This window comes from Carassius auratus, chromosome 12, assembly GCF_003368295.1.
Source record: "Carassius auratus strain Wakin chromosome 12, ASM336829v1, whole genome shotgun sequence".
NCBI lineage: Eukaryota > Metazoa > Chordata > Actinopteri > Cypriniformes > Cyprinidae > Carassius > Carassius auratus.
This window is the reverse complement of record NC_039254.1, coordinates 18233549-18248813: the sequence shown is the minus strand read 5'-3', so window position 1 is coordinate 18248813 and position 15265 is coordinate 18233549. Positions and strand designations below refer to the sequence as shown.

The following is a 15265-nucleotide window of genomic DNA, read 5'->3' as shown; positions in this document are numbered from 1 at the left end:
CAGGAAAGTTAATGTAAAAGTCTGTGAAAGGGATTTTGTGCTTCTTTGGGATGGCACAATCAAGCAACGTTCACTTGCAGAACGCAAGCTTCTAGAGGTCTGAAGTAATACATTCAGTTAAATGGGTGCAGAGCGAGTGATGGTTTTGTAGGCAAACATCAATGCCTTGAATTTTATGCGAGCAGCTATTGGAAGCCAGTGCAAATTGATAAACAGAGGGTGGACGTGTATTCTTTTCGGCTCATTAAAAAATGATAGAATTGGCTGGAAGACCTGCCAAGAAAGCATTGCAATAGTCCAGCCTGGACAGAACAAGAGCTTGAACAAGGAGTTGTGCAGCATGTTTCGAAAGGAAGTGTCTGATCTTCTTGATGTTGAATAAAGCAAATCTGCAGGATCGGACAGTTTTAGCAATGTGGTCTGAGAAAGTCAGCTGATCATCAATCATAACTCCAAGGCTTCTAGCTGTTTTTGAAGGAGTTATGGTTGATGTGCCTAACTTGATGGTGAAATTGTAATGAAACGATGGGTTAGCTGGAATCACAAGCAGTTCTGTCTTGGGAAGGTTGATTTGAAGGTGATGGTCCATCATCCAGGAAGAAATGTCTGTTAGACAAGCTGAGATGCGAATAGCTACCGTCGGATCATCAGGATGGAATGAGAGGTAGAGTTGAGTGTCATCAGCATAGCAGTGTTATGAAAAGCCATGTTTCTGAAGAGAAGAGAAGTGGTCCAAGAACTGAGCCCTGAGGCACACCAGCAGTTAGATGTTGTGAAAAGATTTGGATTCCGCTCTTAGGGCTTCAAAAACTGAGAGCAGGGCCGTCTCAGCTGAATGTCCACTTCTGAAGCCAGATTGTTTGCTGTCAAGGAGTTTGTTGTGTGTGAGAAATGTAGAGACTTGGTTGAACACAGCTCGTTCAAGTGTTTTTGCAATGAAAGGAAGAAGGGAACCTGGTCTGTAACTCTCTAAAAGAGATGGGTTGAGGTTGGGTTTATTAAGTAGTGGAGTTATACGTGCCTGTCTAAATGATGAGGGAAAAACACCAGTGTGGAGGGATGTGTTGATGATGTGAGTGAGTGCAGGTACAACTGCAGGAGAAATGGCTTGAAGGAGAAAAGATGGAATAGGATCAAGCGGGCAAGTAGTAGGATGATTAGAATCAAATCAAAAGCATTTGTGACATAATTACAACAAACAAATAAATAAATAAATAAAGTTACACTTACTGTAAATAGATTTTTTGAAGGAATTAAAAGCAGAAATGTGACACTTATAATTTTTATAAAAGCACTTACATTTATACACTTATCAAAATGAGTATTAATTGAGCTGTAAAGCCAATTAACTGAGCTCAATAGAATAGGACAGCAATAATTCCCAAAAATACATTTTTCAAAAATGTTTCTTGTTTAAAATTCCATATTTAATGAAGATTGTCTACCTATTTTAAAATTAGCTTTATTATTAGATATAGATATTCAATTATATTGTAATCATGATTGAGTGATTTATTTAAAGATTATAATTGATATTTGATGTAGTGATATTTATGTGATACTTGATATTTGATATAGTGATATCAAATACATATTTCCTGTAAATAAGGTTTCGATACCATCTACATTGTAGAGACGAGTGAAATTTCAATACCACAGCAGAGTAACAGGTAACTATTAGTAACTAACGAACAAATAAACAAAAAGCAATCCACAATTATTGAAAATAATTAATCTGACGGTAATATAAAGCCAAGGACAAATACAATAGAAAAAAAAAATATTCAAATAAAACAAACTTTGCTTTACGGTTCTTTTATGCAGGTCGCAAGCAATTAACAGCGTACTACAATAATGAATAATAAATGTTTACATTTCATAAAATGTACAACCAGCATCGTCTTCACTGTAAGAATTAAACTTCTTTGCATCTCATTTAAGCTGCAAAAGTCCCTCGAGCAGTGTGTGATTTTGAATAATTTTTTTGATTAATATCAAGCATACAGTTGCAGCAGGAATTGCCCGCTATCATTGTAAGAGCCACACAGATCCAATTTACAGTTACACATGTATTTTAATTCTCAACTGTTCATTTATTCTGTTCATTTATTGCATGAAGGTGTACATTAATAATCACTAAGCGCTGCATTTTAACACATCTGTGCATGTATTTGACTGTTTAGGCATGAACCTTTAGCTAAAAGATGACTTTACATGTCCGTGTTGTGCTCGGTCTCTAAGCACATACACAGAAATCCTCCTAAGAAACAGCACCTGTTCTCTTTATCACTTTTAAAAACATGTATAAAGCTAATTAACTTTAATAAATCCATTTTGCAAAAGTCATGTTACACGATTTTACTGATTTGCCTGTTAAAATGGGAAAGCGCACCACTGGAAAGGGGTGCAATAATTGTTTCATCTCGATTATTTTCTATTTTCATAATAGTTGAAGGCCGAAATCGAAATCTGTACATAATAATAGTATTTTGTATTGGGAAACTCTGTGTGTTTGTGATTTCAGTTACATTAAGTTTTTTATGAGTGACTCAGCAGTAAAGACTTTTATATTGAAAGAGACTGAAACACTGTTGTAAACAAGGAAGTTATTTTTACTTTCAGCAACGACTTGTAAGATGCAGCCAACAAATACACTGAGTTGTGCAGTCATCGTAAATGACCTTCGTTCATACGGCAGAATAACAGCGTGCTAATATCAAACTGCTACTCGTGTGATATTGCGTTTATACAAAAAGTCAGCAGCACGAGTGTGTAAATACATAAGAAACAAGTTTCTTTAAAAACCCTTGGACCCATTTATTTCCATTGTAAGTGCCTCACAATGGTCGAATATAAATTACAGTCATTTAATGCAATCACCTTTATCACAAAAGTGCCATCGATTGAGATTAACTTGCACTGAACCTGGAATATTCCTTTGAAAGTTTCCAGTTTACCATGAGAGGATAACTAGGTCATGCTAACCAGCCCAAACCTAACCACTTGTCCAACATTAATCTAAACCAGATCAGGCTGACAACAAAACATCAGGAAGTGAGCACATCCGTAAAGCTGATGCACCTGGGAACGGGACAATGACGCCACACTGGGAGACGGATTCTGATCATCAGCAGCTTAAAGATTAGGCGAGTCCCATGTTCCTACCAGACAATGGCATACAGATCTGAATTATCCACATTCACAGCCCAGCTCAGCATGAAGCATGACTCATATTCACAGATAATAAACTCACTTCACAGATACAGTGAACCAGAGGAAGGGAAATCTCTCACATATGATGCATTATGGGACGTGATGCAAATATACCCAAAAATAGCTAATCATAAAGTGCTCGAAGTGTGAATTATCAATAGAAATGTGCAAGATCATGTTCTAATGTAGCTAAATGGATTACCCCGTGTTAACATTACAGTATAAAATGCTTTTAAAGACCTCATTGAGTCATCATTATTATTAGAGTTCAATGATCTGATTAAACAACTGGTAACATTTTACAATAAGGTCCAATTAGTTTAATGCATTACGTAACATCAAATAAAATTACAGTATTAATCTTTTTAAGGTTGGTTAATAAAAATACAGTTCACTATCAGTTCATATGAGCTCAGGTCAATTAAATAACTTGGTGATGCTTTATAGTTACATCCCATTTGTTAAAATAAGTTAATGCATTAAATTAAATTAAATAATAATAAGCAATATAAATTAATATTCATAAAAGTATACATTCATGGTAGTTCACAGTGTGTTGCCTTAATGTTAACAGAAGCAACTTTTGATTTAAAAATGTATTAGTTAATATTGAAATAAACATTATGCTGTAAAAGTATTGTTTTGTGTTTATTAGTGTAAGAACAAAAGAGTGTACAATCTAGTGTAGAATGAGTTTTCACTCACAGAATTACGAATAAATTTCACAATTAAAAAAAAAAAAAAAAAAGTTAAAAGTAGAAAAAAAATCCAATGGCCTTTCATTGTAAAACATATGAGTAATCGTTTTATTTACAAATTTGTTCACTTTTTTTATAGTGTTATACTATAAATTTAAGTAAATTTATAACAATATACTATAATTTAAGTAAATGAAACCTTATCGTAGAGTGGTAACAATAACATAAACAGATAAGTTAACTGAAATTAATAAATGCTTAAGAAGCATTTTTTCATTGTTAGTTTATGTAAATTATTGCTAACAAATGGAACCTTTTTATAAACTGTTACCAATTACGTGAACAAATTCAAATAAAAAGTTATTTTTCTCTCTCTGCTGGAAAAACTTTCCAAAACTGTTGATGACTCATCCTGCACTAGATTTGCAGCCAATCAAATGCTCTGTTAAATGAGAAAGCCCCTCCCACCCACAATCCAACCAATTATCAAGCAGCAAATGCTGGTTGATTGCTGTGATGTAACCCATGTAACTCACTCTTCAGAAGAAAATGCATTAACACAGGAAAGAAATCCAGGCAGGTGCTTTTCTGTTTCAAACAAGAGCAATGAGCAGAAACATTCAGCGTTCTCAATGGTTTGCAAATGTTTTAAAATCGAGAAATCAGAGTAGTGTTTACGAATGTTATGCAAGAAAGAGCTTCTCACGTAACCGCATTACATGAGCCAGCAAGAAACACACAGATCACGGACGGCTTCACAAACACAAGCCTTAAAGTTGAAGAGACGCAGATAAAGTGACTCACCACATTCCAGAAGAACGGATTGAAGATGATGGCGATCACAGCCACGCAGAACCGGGGCTCCGTCAGGTCTGCCAACACGGACATGTCCATCTGAGGACAGAAAGAGACGACAAAACACAACAGAAGTGTGTAAGCTCTCTTCTGCATGCTATTTCAGGTAAAACACAGAACATGCATGAAAAAAAAAACACGTCACCTTTAGGTCAAATCTGCCTTTTTGCCATGACATATTCAGTTTAAACATTTTATTTACATTTTTCAAGGGAGATTTAATTTAGTTTTTAGTAAGATTTTATCATTATTTTACCCCCATATGATGCCTTATAATAGTTTATCAATTGGACAGGGGTGACCACTGTATTTATGCTATTTCATGTACTATCAAAAAAAAAAAAGGTGTATTTTCTTTTAGTCTGTCTGCTGTTTTTGTTCAGACCAAATATATATGTGCCTCCATTGAAAAGTTTGGGATCAGTTAAGAACTTTCTTCTGCTCATTAAGGCTGCATTTACCGGATTAAAAGCAGGAAAAAAACAGTAATACTGTGAAATAATATTTTATAATTTAAATATATAATATAATTTATTTCTGTGATGCTCCGCTGTATTTTCAGCATCATTCCTCCAGTCTTCAGTGTCACATGATCTTCAGAAATCAGAATAATATGATGACTTACTGCTCAAGAAACATTTCAGATTATTATCAATGTGGAAAACACTTGTGCTGCTGAATATTTTTTGGAGATTGTGATTTAATACATCCTTGAAAAATTTATTCATAAATAATTACCCAATTGGCTTAGTTACCTATGCACATCAATTGACATGACTGAAAATATAGCATCAGCGAAAATACACACATCACTTTAAAAAAAAAACAACAAGCACAGAAAGCGACAGAGAAGCCAAAGTTGCATATTGCACCTTTAAAGCTGATCCTCCATTATTACTGATTAGTACTATTACTCCATTATTAGTACATTCATAACATGCTACCTGAGCAAAACATATGAACGTCTGAAAACTGCAACAAGGTCACTGTTTTTGATGTGGTCACATGACTGTTCATATAAATGCAGTTTAATCCAGTTAATCAGACACATACCATTTTATCCTCTGGGGATTCTAGTATTATGCAACAAACTGTGATTTATTGACGCCACGGAGTACAACAGGACATTAGAAAGAAACAAAGCGGCCTTTAAAACACTTTCTGTTTGAAGCTCTTTGTTTTTGGAAAGGGGACTGGTTTTGCCCTCAGCACTCTACACTTCTTAGTCTCACTAACACATATTACACAGGCCCACATCACGCACAAAAAAAGCTCTGATTACGGAAGAGTAATGAAAGACATTAACCTGACTGCCATAACCAGGTTAAGCATATTCTGATTTCTTGAGATCTGGCAAATACCTGCTCCAACTTTCACCTGTTTGGAAGTTTCTAGAGATCCTGAAGAGCTGGTTCAGGTGTGTTTAAATGAGGTTAGGATTTATTCATCTAACATGAATATCTGTGAATATGCAAACAAATGCAATTCTGGGTTGTTGTTACCTTAAAAAGACATTAAATTAAATATCACGCTGCACATCTTGCTTAATTTTGCTCTTTTATTCAAAATAGTTACTTAATCATACTCTATTAGTCTCTGAAAAGTTAGTTTCTTTCTGTCTTTATTTGCATGTTTTTGTTTTGTGATCAACGAAAACATTAAGCTACTTTTTAAACATTCACAGTTTTTTTTATTTTTAAACAAAATAATAATAATAAAATGCACAAAGAAGTTATTTCGGGAATTTTAAGAATTTCTGCCTTTTAAAGTTTTTTTTTTCTGTCACCATCTTCTAAAGATTATCATATATCATATTTATGCCACATAAAAATACATTTACATTCATGTATATGTATATATATAGTACACACACACACAGAGAGAGAGAGAGAGAGAGAGAGAGAGAGAGAAATTGCACACAGACACATAACAAAAGTGAAATAATATTAACTGTATGTTTGAAATGCATTTGTAATATTTTATATTCATTATCATTATCTATTCGTGCTTGGACACGGTAGTTATTAATTATTATGATTATGTCCAGGCATAAAAATGAACCTAGGCTCTGCAAGCACTCCAGATCCGAATGCATTTCAAATATAATCTGTGCAAGCCTTCAGTTTAGATGAATTTACTTCCTCAACAGCTCCTCATATTGTAGAAGATCATATTGCAATGAATCTGTAAAGCCAATGACAGCACGTGCAACATCAGCGCTCACGTGCATGAAATGTAAATATTCCACAATACGAATTGTGCAAACAAGTGCATTGAAAAATACTACGACACAATAACGACAGGGATTAAATGAGCGCTGTCTTGCACACGCATGAGCAGACAGGCGCACTGAAGGCTGCTCTTCCTGACCTGACTGTAATCCACGTTATTCAAGCCTCCACAGCAATCCAGCGAGTCTGCGCTCATGAAATGACCGTGTTTCAAACACACAGTCTACTCTCTTTCAGCAGCATGTCACCAGCATTCACTGTAAACAACTCACACCTTTATATCCGTAAATACCTATGGTAAATGCTGAGGAACTTGCCAAAGTTACCAACACAGCGGACATGACAGTTTACCTTCGACCTGCTTAAGTCGCATCGCACTCTGGGAAATGGAGTTTCTGACGGTCATTAAAACCCTGGACTATCACTCTTCTTCTGTAGGGATTTTTATTTTATGGTATTTTTTTTTTTTTTTTTTTTTTTTTGGCTTGGTTTTGTTTTATGATTGTTTATTAGTTCACTCGCGAGGCAACACTGTATTAATATTCCTCATGCTGAATTCTGATTGGACCTTTTATGTAATTCCGACTGGTCTTCTTTGTTTTCTTGTAGCCTATTTATTTGCATAATTAATTGTAATTATTCTTGTACACTCTGGGCTCAGAATATGTTTATCTCGTAATAAATTGAAAGCACACATATACAGAACGTGTTTTAATGGGGAATAAAAGGCTTTTATGCAATTTCTTATAATACTGAATCCCTTAATATTATGGTTTTATGCCTGTTTGTTTATTTAGCATTAATTAATCCATGTCCCTTTTTTTTAGTTTTATTTATTGTTGTTGTTTTTCTGTTGTATACATTTTTATCTTTTTAATGCTATTAACTCATAAACTAAAAATGCTCAGAAACTACTTTTGTGTCTTATTTCATGTATTATTTTTACACAAGTGTCCGTCACTTATTTTTGTGCTGCATTATGACATTTAACTTGATTTACAAGACCCACGTTTTTCTGAAAAGCAAAATTTATTAATTCTGACATCTATATTCTTATATTATGCAAAACCAGTATAACTGTAAATATAATACTGATCTTAAAACTAATATGGGAAATAAATAAATAAATAAAAATGTTGTTTTTTTTCCCCTAAATTTTTGTTACTGCCCAAATACTTTGTTTGTTTGTGTTTTTTTCACATAAGTTTCAGTTTGTATATTTGTTGATCTTATTATTTTATTTATTTTTAACTGTGCTTTATGTTTGACTGTGATTGAACAAAGTACAACAGCCAAAAAAAACAAAAAACACATACATTATTTTGATATACACTTTTAAATTATCTTCTAGAATGAAACAACATATTTCAAAAGACCCATTCACTTCTTTGCAAATCATATAACATTATTTATTTATGTATATAAACAACATAACTTTGCATGCTGTGGTGAGACATTTCTGTAAAAGATCAAACATTACAGCTACAAATTGTCTGGTTTAACACCTGCTGTATTTCAAGTGAATTTGCTGTTATAATTTGTGTTGGCTTTATTTTGTGAAGTGGGTTATGTGAGCAGAAGTCAGGGCAGAGTCGTTATGATCCAGTACGTGAGTCACTGTTGATGCTCCAGAGCGGCTCACAGGGATGTGGGTTTGAGTCCAGTGTGCGTCACGGCCCTCTGTCCTGCTTTCCCTTTCTACTCTTTTATAAACCTCAAACCTGTTCAGACTCAGTATCTAAGATAGACATAAAGAAGTGTTTGTATGTTAGGATGATTTTAGTTCAAAACATATTTCTCTAATTGCACAATAATTAAATATTATTGTCCAGTGTTTTTATACATTAAATTATACATATTTCATATACATAATAAATATATTTAATGCAATCTCAGGTACAAAGGTACAAATGCTCACTGTGGTGGTACCTTTTCAAAAGTTACACATTTGTGCCTTATTTATGCCTAAAGGTGCATATGAAAAGCTTAAATGTACTTGTTAGCACCTGAAGTCTACATATTGGTACCAAATTGGAATATTTTTGACAGCTTTTTTACCTTTTTTATAAGTCAGATCTTAGTGCTGTGTTCGACACCATAGATCATGACATACTCATAGATTGATTACAAAACTGTACATGTATTCAAGGGCAGGTTCTAAGATGGTTTAGATCCTACCTGTCCGATCGCTACCATTTTGACTTTTAAAATGGGGAATCATCTCAATTGAATCTAGAAAAGTATGGAGTGCCTCAAGGATCTGTCCTAGGCCCTCTGCTATTTTCAGTATACATGTTGCCCCTTGGTAATATTATTAGAAAATACGGGATTCGTTGCTAATGATACTCAACTATATATCTCCACGAGACCAGATAAAACTTCTAAATTATATAAGAACAGAGTGTGTTAAAAATGTAAAAGATTGGATGACAAATAATTTCTCCTATTAATTAAGGATAAGACAGAGATATTCCTTATTGGACAAAAAAAAAACTGTACACAGAATTTCTTGGGTTACAATCTGCAACTAGATGGATGTACTGTTACTTCCTCTACAGTCAGAAATCTGGGTGTTATATTAGACAGCAACTTGTCTTTTGATAAACCATATTTCCCATGTTACAAAAACTGCATTCTTCCATCTTAGAAACATTGCCAAGCTACGAAACATGTTATCTGTTTCTGATGCAGAAAAGCTAGTTCATGCATTCATGACCTCTAGACTGGACTATTGTAATGCACTTCTAGGTGGTTGTCCTACTTCTTCCAAAATACAGCAGCTAGAGTCCTTACCAGGTCAAGAAAATATGATCATATTACCCCAATTTTACAGTCTCTGCACTGGCTACCTATTAAGTTCTGTATCAGTTACAAATTATCATGACTTACTTATAAGGCCCTAAATGGTTTAGCTCCAGCGTACCTAACTAGCCTTCTACCACGTTACAACCCATCACGCTCCCTAAGGTCACAAAACGCTGGACTTTTGGTCGTTCCTAGGATAGCAAAGTCCACTAAAGGAGGTAGAGCTTTCTCACATTTGGCTCCCAAACTCTGGAATAGCCTTCCTGATAATGTTCAGGGTGATGAAGAAGTTGTTTTTTTTTTTTTTTGCTGGTGTTTTTTCGATTTGGATGTGTTTTCTTAAATTGCAGCGTGTTGAGCTCTCTCGGCCACCATAACTTTGTGATCTTGCGCCAAATTGTGTCTCTCTAGCATAAGGATCCTCAAAGAGGCCAAAACATTAACAGTGCACATTGATCAACGAATTGAATATAGACAGAAAAATAACATACCAAGTCATTTCTTCTGGGAATATTGAGGGGTCGGCGAAAAGTAATACTTTTTTGAGCTTTTCACATATTTCTATAAAAAAAAAAAAAACATCAACACATAGTTTGAACTGAAAACTGAAAATGAATGCATTGCAGATGAAATCAGTGTAGCATGGTGTTACTCTAAAAGAAAACAGGAAAGGGGTCCTGATGTGTCCAGATGCACCAAAATCAGTCATTTCATCAGAGCTGAGCAACCCAATTGTAATTGCAAACATACCTTATGTTGTAAATAAGACATAACTGTATATGCTAGTGGCAGTGGTTTGTGTATTGATATTCCTCAAATGGACTAAGAATTAAATATCTTTGTTTATTTTTGTGTGAACTATGCCTAAAAGCAAATGTTTTGATTTAATGTTCAGATTTTCAATTTAATCATTTTATGATATGATACATGTAGAATCTATACAGTAACAGTCAAAAATTAATTATTATGATTTTTTAATGTTTTCAAAAGAAGTCTGTTTTGCTCACCGAGGCTCAAGGGTCAAAAATATAGTAAAGATTGTGAAATATAATTACAGTTTAAAATAACAGTTTTTATATATGAATATGTTAAAATGTAATTCATTGCTGTGATCAAAGCAGTTTTTAACATTGACAATAACAAGTCAAGGATAGTGAATGCTGTAAAGTTAGTTACTCAGCTTTCATGTCTTTCTTTATATTAAGTTTTAATTAGTCTTTTCTTAAGTTTAAACCACTTCCTTATGTTTTCAGTTCTAATGCATGATGAAACAAATGTGCTTCTTGTGCTTCTGCACAAGACAAGCGACTGCTTTAGAGATTATATTTCTATCTATTATTTATTCCAGTGCTAATCTAGTTTTGTTTGTGAACACCCTTGGGTACGTCCAGCTCATTGTGTCTGTCCTCGATAATGCATCGGACAGTCTAAAACAGAAAGACAAGTCCTGACTTTTGATTAAGCATGAAAAATGTTTCTGTACATATATCTCCATGATCTGTTTGCTGTAGTCATACTGTCCCACTGCACAGAAATGAATCATTCAAGCCTCTTTAACCCATCATTTAAAAAAAAAACAGTGGTCAGTTTTGAGACTTGGGTCTTTTTGGCATTTTTCTTTTTTCTTTTTCAGACTAGTGGAAGCAAAACATCCAAAACACGTTTAATAGTATAGTTCAACACCAAAATTTGCAGTTAATCACATCATATTTCTCCATCAGTAGTATAAACTAACGAAGATTTTCAGCTGACACAGTGCTCCTGTGATTCATTAAATGCATGTCAGAAGCTGTGTGTCATGGCGATTAAAAAAAAGCAAATCTGGTTTTATTGTTGTCTTATGAAGTGAAATGATCAGTCTGTGCAAGAAACTCAATGTTATTTACAAGATCATCACCTGTAGTCCAGAGCCTCATACAAACGGGAAAAACAGATTGGTTTCCATGAACTGATTCTTTTAGAAAGTTCGTTTTAATGAACTGGTTCAGTTCACTAGTTCGTTTACAAAATCAGACAATGACGGCACGTATATGCAATTATATTATTAAAGCACCAAATAATGATGCGAAATGTGGACGTTTTACATGTCTAAAGATTATTCAGTGAGTAAACCAGTCTAAAAGTCTAATCTCACATGGAGTTTGGATTCATACTTGTTTCAAAATTTCTTGCACAAATATTTACAAGCTGCCATATTATTTTTGTCTATTGCCTGGAAGTAAAAAATGCAATAAGAGGAATACTGTTGTGTTTAATAAAGAGCAACCAGCTGAAGTAACACACACACACACTGTCAACGTAACATCATTAGTGTGTACCTAGGAAACCATTCCTGTACGGTGTGTTACCAAACAATGTGTGCCAAAAAGCTATACATGTTCAAAAAATCCTCTAGGGAACTCTTTTTTTTTTTGGTGTTTGCATCACACTTGGAATAGCAGGGAAGGATCGCCGAGTTCAAACCTTGCCGGACTGGAATATTTCTCTGTACGGATCCAATTACTTCCCACTGATCGGTCCATTGGGATCCGGCTCTCTAACACACGGCTGTTAATATTGTGATGCAGTTTGCACAGTGTGTGTGTCGCTATCAGCTGAATATACAGAGTAAGATGAGAGTGTGTTTCTGACCCGTGTGTGAATCATCAGCCACAGGTGGCACGCTTACGTGAGACACGAGCTGAGCCCAAACTGTTATTATCTCGCTGTCTGTGAGAGTCGCTGATGTTGTGTCTGATTCTCAGTTTTTACAGACTTCAGGCTTCATAGCTGTAATTTTGCAGAGGGTAAATGCGCACAGGTAGCAGGACGAGACAAGACAGATGAAACGTGACAGAGAATAGAAAATATTCTGGTCCTGGAAAAGTGAAGGAGGTCTACTTGCACTTTTTAAGCTCATAAAAATAAATAAAAAACACATGCATGTGCATGGTGACTTTTCTGTTGAATGATATTTTGTTTTTTCTTGCATGTTTTGCGACACTATTAAAATTAAATGTCCAGTGAGTGGCGTAAAAAACAATGTGATGAATGTGAATCTAAAAAGCACTTAAAGCTCTATCGTGTTTGAAAATAACTTTACTTCACCTAACACTAAAGGGAAAACAAAAACCAACACATTTGCTGAAGCAACCTGCTTCTACAAGTGTCTAAGCGCTCATATCATGACTCATGTTTAACAGACTCGTATCCGAGTGCTTCACATTATAAGTGTCATGCACCGGGTGTGCTAACCAGCAAATTTACTTCATCAGAAAAGCAAAACTGGTTATGAGATGCAAATGTCAAAATGTCATGCACCATGGTAATATTGTTTTGAGCGCATAACATAGTCTTGTTTGACCAGGAGTTTTTATTAATTGATACTGTGACACAGTAATCGTGATCTATGCAAAAGGAAATTAAGATTGTTGGTGTTTTACTTAAATAAGCTGGAAATTGCAGTGAATTGGTTTTATAGATATTTTTGGAATTTTGCATAAAAGCTTTTTTTTTTCAGTGAGCCTAGTTTGCACAAATGACAGAAGCTTGTTTTAAAAAAATACGAAAAAATTTTTTTTGTCTCATAAATTGAAAAAATAAAATAAAATCAGAATTGCAATTTTTTTTTTGTCTCATAAATAATTTTTTTTATATAAAATCAGAATTGGTGAAAAAAATCAGAATTATGAATTGTGTCATATATAAAGTTTATATCTTGTAGTTTTTCCTTTAAAGTAGCTACATCTTACAATTTTGAAAAAAAAAAAAAAAAAAGTGAGAAAAATTTTAAAATTTCAGAAATAAAATTAGAAATGCAAACTAAACAGTCAGTATTTTGAGAAAAAGAAACATGTTGGAAGCTTCCATTAAAAATGCACATCACACACAATTATTGAAATATGAATTCTTATACAAGATTGCATGCTGTTTTATCAATATAACACAGTAGTAAATGAAAGTGTGTTTATTTTCATTCTTGGTTTGTTCCCTCTGTGAGAGGTACATGCAGGATTGCATTTAATCAAAGGACGGTATCTTAAAAGTCTGCACTTTTTTTTGAATGCCTACGTAGACAGCTACTGTGTTTTAGTACAGAGACAGACTGATGAAGATGTAGCCCTTCTGTTTTCATTCACTCTCCTCTAAGTGCAGCGTTTTCTCTTGTTTATCTCATTCTACGCTATACTCTCTGATTCAAGGTTGCTGTGGAAATGATGAGCGGTTCTGCCATGGTTACAGGGAAGAACGCAAGCTGCTATCCTTAGGCATAACGAACGTCAGCGGCATTGCTGCCTCTTTATGAGACAGGACCATAACACATTTATAACCACCACACATTAATAAAGAACTATGGGTCATAACCAAGGGGATATTGCACAAATGCACAAATCTGCTCTTTGTAAATGCATGCTAATTTTCAGGTGGTGAGAAGTGGATTTTTTTTTTTTCACACACATTATTTAATCAAATATAATCAAACTTTAAAAGCTTTCAGTAGCTCCTCTGCAACCATTATGCATGAGTTTTCAAGCATGTTTCACGCCAACTTTAAATTACAATATGCATGTATCACATGTATATAGGCTTATTAGAAGCTGATAATGTGCACAAACAACACACACTCACAAAGAAATTGAACAAAAATCAATCAAGATGTCCTGACAACAGCCTGAGGTTAGTTTTGTGTTATGAGATCAATAACTTCTTCTTTGACAGTTTCCACTAAAATATCGTGCAGCACAAGTGTTTTCAACATTAATAATAATCAGAAATGTTTCTTGAGCAGTAAATCAGTATATGAGAATGATTTCTGAAGATCATGTGACACTGAAGACTGATGCTGAAAATTCAGCATCGCATCTTAGGAATAAATTATATTTAAAGTATTTAAAAATTTGAAAACCATTATTTTAAATTGCAATAATATTTCACAATATTACTCTTATTTTCCGTGAGTTTGATTAAATAAATGCAGCCTTGATGAACAGAAAAGACTTCTAAAAATAAAAATAAAAAATAAAAAATCTTGCTGATCCCAAAGTATACCTGCAGTACATTTCATGCGATGTTATTTTTTTCATATCTAACAATTCTCTAAACATGCCTCTGATGCTCTAAAAAAGGCCACCGGAAAAAGCACCCCATTTGTGTTTCTGCTGTCCATTTTCTGTCATCTCTCTGGATCACAGTGTGCATATTTTCTTCCATTCTGTTCAACAACACCAGAGAAATCAATGGGGAAGAAACTCTGCCTGTTTCAAAGAAAGGAGGAAGACAAAGAAAACATTAGGAACTATAAAAAGCATTGTTTCAGCATCCTCCGATCCTCCAGATCTGACGTCACACATACTTCTGTTCTGTTTTCAGCACAGCGCTATTTGAAAAAAATACAATCAAAGTGAAAATGCTTGCAAGGGACATTCAAAATTAGCATTTTGACCAATGCACCATCTGACATTGTATTAGATATTGATTTAATTT

General features: G+C 34.2%; 1 protein-coding gene across 3 annotated transcripts in view; it reads right to left on the bottom strand.

Moving 5' to 3' along the window:
- pemt (phosphatidylethanolamine N-methyltransferase) overlaps window positions 1–7368 on the bottom strand; it is a 58321-nt gene extending 50953 nt beyond the window's left edge. Inside the window, exons 1-2 of one of the 3 annotated variants that reach the window (XM_026277417.1) lie at window positions 7290–7368; window positions 4716–4805 (exon numbers count right to left, since the gene is read on the bottom strand). In XM_026277417.1, the coding sequence (XP_026133202.1) occupies window positions 4716–4805 (90 nt within the window). In that variant the 5' untranslated portion in view covers window positions 7290–7368. Of the gene's footprint in view, window positions 1–4715; window positions 4806–7136 lie in introns of all 3 variants that reach the window. The other 2 variants (XM_026277416.1, XM_026277418.1) reach the window with 2 other exon arrangements.
- Between the last annotated feature and the right edge of the window lie 7897 nt (window positions 7369–15265).